The sequence below is a fragment of the Rhinoderma darwinii genome, chromosome 1, assembly GCF_050947455.1.
Source record: "Rhinoderma darwinii isolate aRhiDar2 chromosome 1, aRhiDar2.hap1, whole genome shotgun sequence".
Classification (NCBI taxonomy): Eukaryota; Metazoa; Chordata; class Amphibia; order Anura; family Rhinodermatidae; genus Rhinoderma; species Rhinoderma darwinii.
Genome location: NC_134687.1, coordinates 297,164,535 through 297,179,267, shown reverse-complemented (window position 1 = coordinate 297,179,267; position 14,733 = coordinate 297,164,535). Strand labels below are relative to the sequence as shown.

General features: G+C 41.4%; 1 protein-coding gene across 1 annotated transcript in view; it reads right to left on the bottom strand.

Annotated features, from left to right (window-relative positions):
• Window positions 1–14,733, bottom strand: part of STK11 (serine/threonine kinase 11) — a 92,611-nt gene that overhangs the window by 1,687 nt on the left and 76,191 nt on the right. Inside the window, exons 8-9 of the mRNA XM_075825378.1 lie at window positions 12,473–12,660; window positions 2,788–2,990 (exon numbers count right to left, since the gene is read on the bottom strand). Coding sequence (XP_075681493.1) covers window positions 2,809–2,990; window positions 12,473–12,660 — 370 coding nt within the window. The 3' untranslated portion in view covers window positions 2,788–2,808. The remainder of the gene's footprint in view (window positions 1–2,787; window positions 2,991–12,472; window positions 12,661–14,733) is intronic.

The window sequence follows — 14,733 nt, the reverse complement described above, 5'->3', positions numbered from 1 at the left end:
ACATGCATTGTACAGAAAAATGGATCCATCGGGATCCTGCTGTTCAACAGGACAGAAATTATGCAGTTTCTATTTGTCCAGTTGAAAAAACGGTTTCTGACGGAAACTCGTAAAACGGAGACAAAAAAGACACTTAACCCCTTGTCAACATGTCACATAAATGTATGTGACAGCCGCCAAGGGGAAGTATGGAGCGCGCTCACGGATAGAGCGCGTGTCAGCTGTAACAGCTGACACCCCAGTGCAACGGGTGGAATTGAAGATCACTTTGATTCTGCCCTTTTAATTACTTAAATGCCGCGGTCAATAACGACCGCAGCATTTAAGCAGTTAAAATAAGGGGGCGGCCCCCTCTGACGTGCCATCAGATGACGCTGGCCAGGAGTTTCTGGGGGAAACAGCCTCACGCTGATAGGTCAGCGTCAGAGGCTCTCTGCTAGCTCCGCCCATTGAGAATCGCTAGCAGCCAAACCCACTTGGCTAGCCAGCGGTTCATTTACATATTGTTTAATAAATAAAGAGGGGGAAATAGCTCAGCAACAGGGGAACGCAGAAGTAAGCCACAAACACCCCTGGACTCACAGACACCGCGGCAATTACGCGAGTCTAATAACTCACTTTGTAGGAGCTAGTGACAGGTCCTCTTTAACTACAAGCAAGCCCCATTGAAAACTTTTGACGGATCTGTTGGAGGCTAAAAGTGATGTGAACCTAGCCTTAGAGCTGCAAAATGAGGCTCAACTCCATATGGACGTGATGTTTATTCAGAATCCTGACCACTTCTGAATCTTTTCTGTGAGATTCCAGCAAGGCAAATGTAATCTCGTTTGAAATGACAGGTTACATCGTGATCTCACGAGATTACGTTTGCCTTACTGGAATCTCACAGAAAAGATTCAGAAGTGTCAGGATTCTGAATAAACATCACGTCCAGGCTGGTAGTGATGTATATTATCAGGACACTGCAGTAATGTTATAGTGTGTGTATGTGGCTGCACATAACGATATAACTATATCGCTAGTGCAGTGTAAATGAATGGAGAGACGTGCAGGACGCTGATTGGTCAGCGTCATACACTCCTCTGTACAACGCCCACTTGGTCATATAGTAAAACACGCCCAGTTGTCCATTGAGAAACTCCTTAGCATAAAGCTAAAAATCGCCCATAAAGTGGTTTAAAATAGATCGGTTTTCTAAATAAAAAGCATTACTGTCACCTACATTATAGCGCCGATCTTCTTATATAGGAGATTAGGGAAACTTATAATGTGGTGACAGAGTCTCTTTAAACAGACAAGACTTCTATACCAAGGTTCTAATTTAAATATATAATCTTTTAAAAGGCAACTAAAATAAATAAATAAAAGGAATATCCATCTAAATGGACAAAACAGAAGAGGCAAGAAAGGTAGAAACGTACACAACGTATGATCGTACTGCAGTGTAAAATTATTATATATAATATTTTATGTTGCTCCAAATGACAATGGCCTCAGGTTACAATATTGCTTTCCTTGGCCACCATATGTTGAAACCACATTCAACTTACAACATTAGATCGTGTCGATTTGAGCATTTCACTGGTAACATTTTTCTTCTGAAACAGGATCACATTGAGTGCAAGTAGAGCCATTAGGCGCTGTATTATATGATCATTATAATTATCTTTATTTATATAGTTAGCAGTTGCCCTGTTTATAGAGACATACTTCACTAAAGCGTGGCGAGAAAAACACTTGTCCCATATGATACAAATATTAGTTCCATGACCAGGCACAGCAACGACTGGTGAAGTGGAAATTATTATTTGGCCTTAAGTAGAAACGGTTCTGCTTTTCTTTTAAGAAATAGAACAATTCAACAGCATTAACAACTAATAAAAAAAGACTGGCATTTGTTTCCAGATGGAGCTACAGTTTATGGTGTACAGCAAAAGGTCCAAACAATGGAAGGAAAAAATGGTATAGCATATAGGTATAGTAGCATCAGCACGGACTCCCAAATCTAGAAACAAAAAGATGACAGCAACCAAGCAGACAGAAGGATATACGATAAAGAAGAAGGAGGGGAACGTGCAGACAATGAAAAAGAAACCTAAATAACGGGAGATTAGGCAAGAAACGGACAGAGGTTGCAGGCAATGGAGACTACAGAACAAATATACGGAGATATATCCGAGCAGAGGGAGAATGGAAAGCAGCGTTACATGAAATGGCATTGGATGCAGAAAGAGAGGATGGGGAAGAACGAACGTCAGAGGAGCTCTGCTGTCATTGGCAAAACCGGTGACTCATTCACTGCAGGATGTGAATGAAGACACCTCTTTATTCAGCTCTCATTATCATTGCCGATGGCTCTCTAGCCTCCTGCCGCCCACACGTTGTCTCTGTGTTGGGGCACACAATCTGACCCTCCCCCGCACAGTGAATCTATTTGAACAGTAAAGTGATACCAGGATCAAGTTAACATTAACGCATAGGTCAGTGAAAGGGCTTGTGTAAGAAGGGCAAATTACAGAGGGGTAATAGCGTCAGTACCAACATGAGCGAATGAAAAGGGTTAATCATTTTCTTCTGAAGAAAGACACTTTATAATGTGCCTGTATGCAAAGAACTTTTTTGTAACGTTTATTTTTACGGTTTTCTTTTCCTGTTCTGAGTGGAAAACACATATAACAACCAAAAGCATGAGTGGAGTAGGTGGTGTGGATCCTCTCCTCTAAAGAGGACTAGATTTTACAGTAGATCAAAATGTCCCCTTATTTGAAGGCTCTCAAAATACAATACCTTGCAGAGTAGACTCCTCGATCACTGTTGTTTGCAGGCAGACAATTTACGTACTTTGCCCCCTGATGTGCTAGCCTTGCGCTGGGATGCAGAGCTCACTCTCCTTTCTGGCTTTAGCTGGTTCTCTGTGCCATTCATACATAGCTGTTTGGTAGGTCCAGTGCCTTGCGTCTGTGCAAACATGTCCTCTTCAGGCACCTGCCCTAATTCGGGATAACAAGACATGATGATTAAGAGGGTACCACCATACAAATTGCTATTCCCTTTCTGATAATCCCCTCATTTTCTATGAAGGGCAATGTATTGTTTTCTACTTCCAGCCGATGGGTTTTACATAATAGCTGTTCCTTACATCCAAATACAACAGTTCATTCTACACCAATCTCTCCTCTCCACATATGCTCATTTTCAGATCCATTTCCCTTTAAGAACATATGGTAATTTGTTCATATAGATTATCCATGGATGTCCTTTTGTGCCTGTTGCATGGGATTTTTTTCAACTAAAATGCAGAGTGCTTCTTCCCAAGCTACTCACCTATTTCTGTTCCCTGGTTTCCAATCAGATGACTACTGTACACTTATTTATTTTAGTAGTTTTTAACCTTTAGTAAATAGGGCGATATATAAAATGCACAATACTTACCTGATCAATGTCATATTCCAGTTATTGGGGACATATGCCTCCAACAATTCTACAAACAAATGGTCAAATACGTCCATATTGCAGTGTACGGTCTTTCTAACGTTCTCGTATAAAGCCCTGCGTACGCCCCCTGCTTCCTTGACAACCTTTTGACACCACCTATCGCGCGGGGCGGATGAAATGATACAGGCCCCTCTATCTAACAGCCTAGATGCCGCGGTCGCTATTGACCATGGCATCTAAGTGGTTAAACGTCCGGGATCTAAGTTATGGCATCTGCTCTGTATCGGTCTGAGCTCCCGAGTCCACTACATACGTACAAAGGCGGCATCCACCCTACATGTACAGCAAGGGTTAAAGAGACTCTCAGGTATGTTTTCTGCTTCATTCATCTCCAATGTGGCTTCACTTTTGTTTTTGGATAGTGGATGGGCAAAGCATCCACTTCACAGAGGAGTCAGAAGACTATTCCTACACCAGTTTTCCAGACTGCTGCCTTGTACTATTCAGTACAGAAAAACTTATTATAATGCACTGTTTATTATATATATATATATATATATATAAAAATATGGGGAAAGAAGAGATCAATGCCTGAGTGTTCGATAAAAAGCCAGCAGTGAGGAGCTGTCCTATGTGTTACTATACAGCTGCTGACAGACCAAGTTACACTGCAGCAGGAGGGCTCAGAGCGGTCCTGCTCCCATCTGTTACTATACAGCTGCTGTCAGATCAGGTTATGCTACAGAAGGGTGTCTCAGAGCCATCCGGCTACTATAGGTTACTAGACAGCTGCTGACAGATCAGGTTATGCTGCAGCAGGATGTCTCAGAGCCATCCGGCTACTATAGGTTACTAGACAGCTGCTGACAGATCAGGTTATGCTGCAGCAGGATGTCTCAGAGCCATCCGGCTATTATAGGTTACTATACAGCTGCTGACAAATCAGGTTACACTGCAGCTGGATGACAGAGACTTCCTGCTCCTTTCGGTTACTATACAGCTGCAAACGGATCAGGTGGACTATAGAAATCCTGGCAGATCAGGTTACACTGTAGCAGGATGTCTCAGAGCCGTCCTGTCAGTCTATTACAAGCAGGAGGGGAGGGGCATCCTCACAGTAAAGCCCTATTCACACGGCCAATTTTGCGTGGCCGGCCCCGCCGCAAAATTCGCCGTGGAACTATTCCTACTGTCGGCAGAAAGATTCCCTCCTCCCATTAACTTCAATGGGAGGTTCGGGTGGAAGATCAAGCAGGACTCTTCTTTTTCCCGCTAGCTGAAAAAACCAGCTAGCGGGAAAAAGAAGTGTCCAACTCCCATTGAAATGAATGGGAGGCAGAATTTTGCAGCGGAATCCGCCGCAAAAATTCTGCCGTGTAAACAGGGCTTTAGCGACATCACTGCTTGTAGATGCCAAGGATAAGAGAAGCAGAGGACAGGACAGTATTATCTGCGCATGAACGTTCTCTTTAGAAGAAAACAGCTGGAGGACGTAACTAATGACTACAGGATCTAACATCAAGTGCTCCATTTACATTACGTTTACAAACATTACTTTAGCCATGCGTTTTCTGTAAATACACATATTAAAAGATGAATATTTCCAGGTATGGAGCAGAGGTAAAGGGGATGTGTCAGGTGATATTCAGTTGTCTAACCTTACACGTCTCTAACTTCTATGTGACATTTTTGGTCATTTTACTACTGCGTGGGCTTAAACCAGTTTTGAGTCAGACCTACCTCCTGGTATTAAAGGCATATGCCATCCTTATATATGAGTCAATAAGCATTCAATAATTTTATTACACTCAAAAACCCACTATTAGCTTTTGTACCATCTAGTCTTTGTAATGTTTGATTTACGCCTCTAACTTCTATGTGATATTTATGATTCATCTTACGTACAATCACTGCATAGCATTTATCTTTCCATTTACTCCCTCCCCAATCCCACTTATATGTTGTAAAGTTTAGAAAAAAATTATAAAGTGTATTTCCGATAAAGTGTAATTAACCGTTTTAAGCAAAACAACTACGCCAACAGAGTGTAACTTGCATATTTATTTTCAGAGATATATCCTTTTTTCTGTCCAAGATCTAATTCTTCAAATTCCTCCCCTGAGCCATAGAAGGGGGTGAGCATTTCCTTATTCCTACGTCATGAGAGGAAACTGTACCTAGCGCACAGTTCCCTTACTTTCCGCTAGTGTTTTGTGAAAGTGATCGGCAGCTACTCTTGTCATCAGTCCGAATGTCTTAACTCAACTAAGCTCCGCAGACATTGTATGCAAAGCCCCGCTAAGGAGAGAAACAGCGATTCTGAAGCAGAAGCTATAGTTTAACATTATAGAATATTGCAGGAGCGTGCACATTGAGATTGTGCCTGCCAAGATGCCCCGCTTCAATGTAGGATTCCCATAGACAACGAGAATGCAGTGCACAAGTAGCAAATAGATACACAAACGAACATGGAGGAATCAAGGGAGAAAAGCAGTGCCATTTAAAGGGGTTTTCCCATAATAAGAATTTATCCACAGGATAGGTGATAAACATCTGATCGGTGGGGGTCTAACAGCTAGGACCCCCAGCCATCACGAGAACGACCTTACCTTGCCGTTCCTGGGAGCCACATAGGAATAGAGTGGTAGTGCGCATGCTCGACGACCGCTCCATTCATTTCTATGGGTCTCCCCTTTTCGCGGCTGAGGTTATTATGCTATAATATATGGTTTATGCACTATAGAACTTTAGCATTGTACGTAGAAGTAGGTCATCTTTCTGCCACTTGATTGATGTAACAGCTATTTTTCTAACCATGTCCCAGTGATGTTGCCAACAATATTCCCAGTGTGGCTCATTTTTATTATAATGTTTTGATTTACAAATTAAAAAAAAAAAATAAAAAAAAAAAAAATATATATATATATATATATATATATATATACACACACACACACACACACACACACACACACACACACACACACACACACACACACACACACACACACACACACACACACACACACACACACACACTACCGATCAAAAGTTTAGGGTCACTTAGAAATTTCCTTAATTTTGAAAGAAAAGCACAGTTTTTTCAATGAAGATGACATTAAATTAATCAGAAATACACTCTATACATTGTTAATGTGCTAAATGACTATTCTAGCTGCAAACGTCTGGTTTTTAATGCAATATCTACATAGGTGTATAGAGGCCCATTTTCAGCAACCATCACTCCAGTGTTCTAATGGTACATTGTGTTTGCTAACTGTGTTAGAAGGCTAATAGATGATTAGAAAACACTTGAAAACCCTTGTGCAATTATGTTAGCACTGCTGTAAACAGTTTTGCTGTTTAGAGGAGCTATAAAACTGACCTTCCTTTGAGCTAGTTGAGAATCTGGAGCATTACATTTGTGGGTTCGATTAAACTCTCAAAATGGCTAGAAAAAGAGAGCTTTCATGTGAAACTCGACAGTCTATTCTTGTTTCTTAGAAATTAAGGTTATTCCATGCGAGAAATTGCCAAGAAAGTGAAGATTTCCTACAACGGTGTGTACTACTCCCTTCAGAGGACAGCACAAACAGGCTCTAACCAGAGTAGAAAGAGAAGTGGGAGGCCCCGCTGCACAACTGAGCAACAAGACAAGTACATTAGAGTCTCTAGTTTGAGAAATAGACGCCTCACAGGTCCTCAACTGGCAGCTTCATTAAATAGTACACGCAAAACGCCAGTGTCAACGTCTACAGTGAGGAGGCAACTCCGGGATGCTGGCCTTCAGGGCAGAGTGGCAAAGAAAAAGCCATATCTGAGACTGGCTAATAAAAGGAAAAGATTAATATGGGCAAAAGCACACAGACATTGGACAGAGGTAGATTGGAAAAAAGTGTTATGGACAGACGAATCGAAGTTTGAGGTGTTTGGATCACACAGAAGAACATTTGTGAGACGCAGAACAACTGAAAAGATGCTGGAAGAGTGCCTGACGCCATCTGTCAAGCATGGTGGAGGTAATGTGATGGTCTGGGGTTGCTTTGGTGCTGGTAAAGTGGGAGATTTGTACAAGGTAAAAGGGATTTTGAATAAGGAAGGCTATCACTCCATTTTGCAACGCCATGCCATACCCTGTGGACAGCGCTTGATTGGAGCCAATTTCATCCTACAACAGGACAATGACCCAAAGCACACCTCCAAATTATGCAAGAACTATTTAGGAAAGAAGCAGCTAGCTGGTATTCTATCTGTAATGGAGTGGCCAGCGCAGTCACCAGATCTCAACCCCATAGAGCTGTTGTGGGAGCAGCTTGACCGTATGGTACGCAAGAAGTGCCCATCAAGCCAATCCAACTTGTGGGAGCGGCTTCTGGAAGCATTGGGTGAAATTTCTCCCGATTACCTCAGCAAATTAACAGCTAGAATGCCAAAGGTCTGCAATGCTGTAATTGCTGCAAATGGAGAATTCTTTGACGAAAGCAAAGTTTGAAGGAGAAAATTATTATTTCAAATAAAAATCATTATTTCTAACCTTGTAAATGTCTTGACTATATTTTCTAGTCATTTTGCAACTCATTTAATAAATATAAGTGTGAGATTTCATGGAAAACACAAAATTGTCTGGGTGACCCCAAACTTTTGAACGGTAGTGTATATATATATATATACACACACACACACACACTTTATCATTGTACGTAGAAGTAGGTCATCTTTCTGCCACTTGATTGATGTAACAGCTATTTTTCTAACCATGTCCCAGTGATGTTGCCAACAATATTCCCAGTGTGGCTCATTTTTATTAGAATGTTTTGATTTACAAAAAAAATAATTAAAAAAAAAAAAATATATATATATATATATATATATATATATATATATATATATATATATATATATATATATATATATATATATATACACACATACATATATATATATATATATATATATATATATATACACACACACACACACACACACACACACACACACACACACTACCGATCAAAAGTTTAGGGTCACTTAGAAATTTCCTTATTTTTGACACTGGCGTTTTGCGGGCACTATTTAATGAAGCTGCCAGTTGAGGACCTGTGAGGCGTCTATTTCTCAAACTAGAGACTCTAATGTACTTGTCTTGTTGCTCAGTTGAGCAGCGGGGCCTCCCACTTCTCTTTCTACTCTGGTTAGAGCCTGTGTGTGCTGTCCTCTGAAGGGAGTAGTACACACCATTGTAGGAAATCTTCAGTTTCTTGGCAATTTCTCGCATGGAATAGCCTTCATTTCTAAGAACAAGAATAGACTGTCGAGTTTCACATGAAAGCTCTCTTTTTCTTGCCATTTTGAGAGTTTAATCGAACCCACAAATGTAATGCTCCAGATTCCCAACTAGCTCAAAGGAAGGTCAATTTTATAGCTCCTCTAAACAGCAAAACGGTTTACAGCAGTGCTAACATAATTGAACAAGGGTTTTCAAGTGTTTTCTAATCATCCATTAGCCTTTTAACACAGTTAGCAAACACAATGTACCATTAGAACACTGGAGTGATGGTTGCTGGAAATGGGCCTCTATACACCTATGTAGATATTGCATTAAAAACCAGACGTTTGCAGCTAGAATAGTCATTTAGCACATTAACAATGTATAGAGTGTATTTCTGATTAATTAAATGTTATCTTCATTGAAAAAAACTGTGCTTTTCTTTCAAAAATAAGGAAATTTCTAAGTGACCCTAAACTTTTGAACGGTAGTGTGTACACATATATATATATATATATATATATATATATATATATATATAGTTTTAGGCTGGGTTCACACAGAGTTTTTTTTTTTTTGCAGGCAGAAAATCCGCCTCAAAATTCAGTTTGGAATTTTGAGGCAGATTTTGCTCTGCCTGCACTCCGTCCTGGCTGGTAGTGATGTCTATTCACACTCAAGAAACTTCAGTAAAGTTAATGTGTGAGCATGTGACAGCACGTAGTGAATAACGCAGGATCACTATGTGCTGAATACATGAATGGAGGGAAGTGTATGATGCTGATTGGTCACTGATTGGTCAGCATCATACACTTCTCTTTACAACTCCCACTTGGTCAAAAAGTAAAAACACGCCCAGTTGTCCATTAAGAAAGTCATTAGCATAAATCTAAAATAGGTCATAGCTCGGTCAAAATGTATCGTTTTTCTAAATAAAAAAACACTGCTGTAATCTACATTACAGCGCAGATCACATTATGTAGGAGATAGGGCACTTATAATGTGTTGACAGAGCCTCTTTAACTGGTTCCCGACCGCTGGCTGTGTTTTTACGGCCAGCGGTCAGGGTTCTTAAAACCAGAGCCATAGACTTTTTATGGCTCGGGTTTTAACTTGCTGAATGTCGGGTCTCCAGCTGTCAGTGACTGCCGGGGACCCTGTGGAGAGGATAGAAGCAGCTTTCGCGGCTTCTGTCTTCCCTGATCACTTGTACACAGCGCTCAATGAACATTGTATAGGAATAGAGGCAGCGGCCGCGGCGCTGTCTCTATTCCTCCCGGTGTTCATGTGACTGGTCACATGATCGCCGGGTGCCGTTACGGACAGACTGCTGCTGGGTCTTGCTAGACCCAGCACAGCCCTATTAGTGACAATCGTCATTATGAGAGGGCTGATTTCCCCTGTAACTGGGGCGGCTCTGTAAAAGAAAGAAAAAAAATATATAAAAGTTCCCCAAAGGTCTTTTTTGACCTTTGTGGGACAGACCATAGTATTAAAAAATTAAAAGTAAAGTGCAAAAAAAATTAATAATAAATACAAATAAAATACCCACCCCAAAAAAACTTTTCCCTCCCGCCAATCATTGTCGTAACGCTAGCCTGGACCCAATTACCCTATTATAGACATGCAATATATTAAAATTTACGGTAGACAATGACTATTACAAAAAAAAAGGTCTATTTTAGGGTAAAACTATGTTATTACCCAAAAAAAAAATAGCTGAAACGTAAAAAAGCGTATTTTTTTTTACTATTATTTTCTAACTTTAAGAATAAAAATTCTAAAATAGCAAAAAGGATGTGTATAAAAACGATAAAAAAAAAACCTGCATTGTCTACGGAAAAAACAATCGCAAAAATCACGTCGTTAGCCCAACAAATAAAAAAAGTTATAGCCATTTAACTAACACGTGCTAAAAATGGCTAAACGGTGTCTGGTCCTGAAGGCTCAAAATAGCCTGGTCCTGAACTGGTTAATGCAACAAAAAATAACCAAGTTTCAATTTCAACTGTAAAGAAAAGACTTCTATCTGCAGGTTTGACAGGTCAAGTATCAGTAAGAAAGCCACTGCTAAGGCCCCATGCACACGACCGTAAAAACTCCCGTAATTACGGCCCGTAATTACGGGCCCATAGACTTCTATTGGCCACGGGTACCTCTCCGCATGCTTACGGGAAGGTGCCCGTGCCGTTGAAAAAGATAGAACATGTCCTATTTCATGGCCGTAATTACGGCACGGGTCGGCCCATAGAAGTCTATGGAGCTCCCGTAATTACGGGTGACTACGTGTGTACACCCGTAATTACGGGAGCGTTGCTAGTCGACGTCAGTAAATAGTCACTGTCCAGGGTGCTGAAAGAGTTAAACAATCATCGGCAGTAACTGTTTCAGCACCCTGGACAGTGGCTACCAATCACAATATAGATAAAGCTGTAAAAAAAAAAAAAAAAAAAGACGTTCATACTTGCCCAGAACTCCCTGCTTCTTCCTCCAGTCCGGCCTCCTGGGATGACGTTACAGCCCATGTGACCGCTGCAGCCAATCACAGGCTGTAGCGGTCACATGGACTGCCGCGTCATCCAGGGAGGTCGGACTGGATGTCAGGAGAGGGACGCGTCACCAAGACAATGGCCGGGTAAGTATGAATTTCTTTTACTTTTATTACAGAAAGGGCTGCCCCTTCTCTCTATCCTGCACTGATAGAGAGAAGGGGCTGCCGATTAGTGCAGTGCAATTTTGCAGCCAAAAACGTGTCCGTAAATACGGGTGGAATACGGGTGACACCGGACCCGTATTTACGCCAGTATTTACGGGTGGACAAAAATACGGTAGTGTGCATGAGGCCTAAAATAGAGGGAAAAAAAAAGACTTGCCTGGGGCAAGCAGCACCTCCAGTGGACTACTGAAGAGTGGAAGAAAGTCTTGGACTGATGAATCAAAATTTTTCATCTTCAGTACATCACACAGGGTTTTTGCACGTCGTCGAGTACGTGAAAGGATGTTTCCTCAGTGTGTGACACCAACTGTCAAACATGGATGAGCAGGCGTGATGGTCTGGGGCTCTTTTGCTGGATCCAGAGTTAGCAACTTGCACAGGGTTACTGGCACACTGGACAAAAAAAGGCTACAACAGCATTTTGATGCGCCATGCTATATGCCCTCTGGTGTACGCCTACTAGGTCAGGGGTTCACATTTCAGAAAAACAATGATCCAAAACATACTTCTTAGGTTATGTCGGAACTTCCTAAGAAGACAAGAAGTCGTCGGTAGGCTTCAAAGAATGGAATAGCCTGCACAGTCTTCAGACTTCAACCCCATTGAGCTTGTTTGGGATGAACTGGACAGAATGGTGAACGCAAAGCAACCTACAAGTGCAGCACATTTGTGGGAACTCATTTATGAACAATATCTGAATGCAATTATAGAAAGAATGCCTTGATTGTGTAAAGCAGTTATATCAGCTAGAGGTGGCTACTTTGAGAGTCAAAAATCTAGATTTATTTTATTTATTTTTATGCATCTTAACTTGTTTATTTCTTCTATGCTTTCATTTCAAAGTACATTTGAGACATTAAACGGTGTAAATATCAATAAAAACTAGAAAAAAATTGAGGTGTTCTGAAACTTTTGACCGGTAGTGTATATATAAATATACTCTGTGGCTTTAATGCACTATTTTTATATATAGGTTGTAATTCTATAACAAGCATAGGAGACGTTCAACACTCTACCGCCCATATAAAGAGAAGTGGAATAAAATCCTGCTGTACCTGGAACTGTAAAGTCTTGAGTATAGATAATTTCATCCTCCAAGTCACACAGATCTTCATCCTCACTATACCCGTGAAGATCCTCCAGGTAAGGCACAACTGTCAAGCTTCTCCAGCGGTCCTTGGTTTCTGAGCTAGGGGGGATGGGTACAATGGGGTCCATTGGTGGGTGCTTCTTGCGGAACCAGCTGCAGAAAAGTGAAAAGCGGTAAAGGTTTGGATTTTACATGTTAGGTAAAAAAACAACTCCTCCTGTGCCCAATACAATTTTTTTTAAATAATTTAGCAGACCAAAGGCACTCTGGTTTTGTTATTGGATCCTTATAGCTAGGCATTCAGCCAAAATATTCACGCACAGCCTACAATACAGAGCACGTGAAAATATTCATTCAAAAGTTTGAAGGACCCCTAATGAATAGCGGGAAACTTTTCAGTTTTCTTATTAACCAGGGTTTTCCTTTAAAGGGAAGGTGTCATTAAATTTTTTTATCATATTGCTTTTAGTATGATAAACAAATTAAATTTATTTATTTGTGTTTGTATGTTCTACTTTACTTTTTAATTTTTACTTCTCTATGGGGGCTGCCATTTTTTTTTTCATCTCTGTATGTGTCGATTAACGACACATACAGAGATGGAATACGGCACATACAACCCCATAGAGAATGCGAACGGGAGCCGTTCCATTCACTGCAGCGTACGCCGTCTGTGTGGGAACGGCGCATGCACCGCTCCCACACAGACCAAAACGAAGCTCGTTAGCAGAGCAAAATCTGGCGCCATTTTCATGTGGACCGGAAGCCGCTGCCGGACAGTAAGATGACGACTTCCGGCCGTGGTTTCCGGCCATATGTTCAAGGCAGCGAAGACGCAAGGAATAGGAGTGGAGACGGCAGCGGCGGCAGGAGCAGGTAAGTTAAGTTCGTGTATGTGCTGTTTGTATTATGTTCGTGTGTGTTCGTATTATACTGTCTGCTTAGCACTGTATCTAATCCTCCTACACTGTGCAGTCGCTCATAAAATGGCGGCACACAGTGTAAGAGGTTTGAAGATTCAACCCCCTCCTTCTCCTGGCACTAGCCAGAAGAAGGGAGGGGGAATTGTGTGAGGACACTAGAGAGAGTGTGTCCACCCCAAATTTGCAGCATAAAGCAATGAGGTTGCTTTACCACATTGACCATGCTGCAATTTTGGGAACTGCTCCCTCTAGAGCCCAGCACATGGAAATGTTATAAATTAGAATCTAATTTATAATATTTCCTGACTTGTGAAAAAATTAAAACAATGTGTAATCACTCAAATAATAATTGCTTAACTAAAAAATAAAAAAAATATTTCTAGCGACACATTCCCATTAACACCTCTGCAGTTTGGGTTTATGGTACATGATTTTTTTCCCTTTTATTTTCATTCAACAGCCTTCCTTCTTTCTTCAAATTCTTAACTCTTTGGGAGAGATTTATTTATCAAAATGCGCCAGAACATAGCAGAAAATGCACCAAAAGATTGGCATACGTGCCGTGTGCCAAATTTCTTATGTGTTTTAGGCACTTTTTGCACCTTCCTAGACAGGGGATGTGGCGAAGAGTCGTCGTAAAATGCTTCACATTTATTAAATGGTGAGCGCCATTATTTTTGTGCAAATTAACCCTTTCATGCCGACAATGTGTAGATTCACGTCCTATTCGCATATACCCAGTGCAGATAGGACGTGAATCTGCAGATTTCTGCTTTTGCCGGCATAGCGCTGGGGAGATGGCTCAGACGCCGGTGGTGTCAGTGTCCGTGGCTCCCTAGCAACCTGTTCTCTGACAGCCGAACCAATTGGTTCGGCTACAGAGAATATGATCACCATTTTTAACTGTTTCCCGACCGCCCACAGTAAATTCACGTCGGCGCTTGCTGGGCTCTGTGCAGCGCCGACGTGAATTGACAGTGGGTGTTAAAAGCGCGATCCGGGTGTCTCATTGTAGTGCTGACACCCGGATCGCGCTGTTAACCCCTGCCTCTGGTCTCGGAGACATGATCGGGACCGGATTGGTTCAGGTCCCGATCATGTGATCGCAGGGAAAGATTGTAGTTACTACAAACTTTCCCGGGGACCGATTGCGGGTGCTGCCGATCGGTTGTATGGCAAAACCGGAGGCCATACAACGGCCTCTGGGTCTGCCATGCATAGAAGCCTATGAGTAAAAAAAAATAAAAAATAAAAATTATAAAAATATGTTTTATTAAAGTGTAAAAGCAAAAATGCTTTTTTC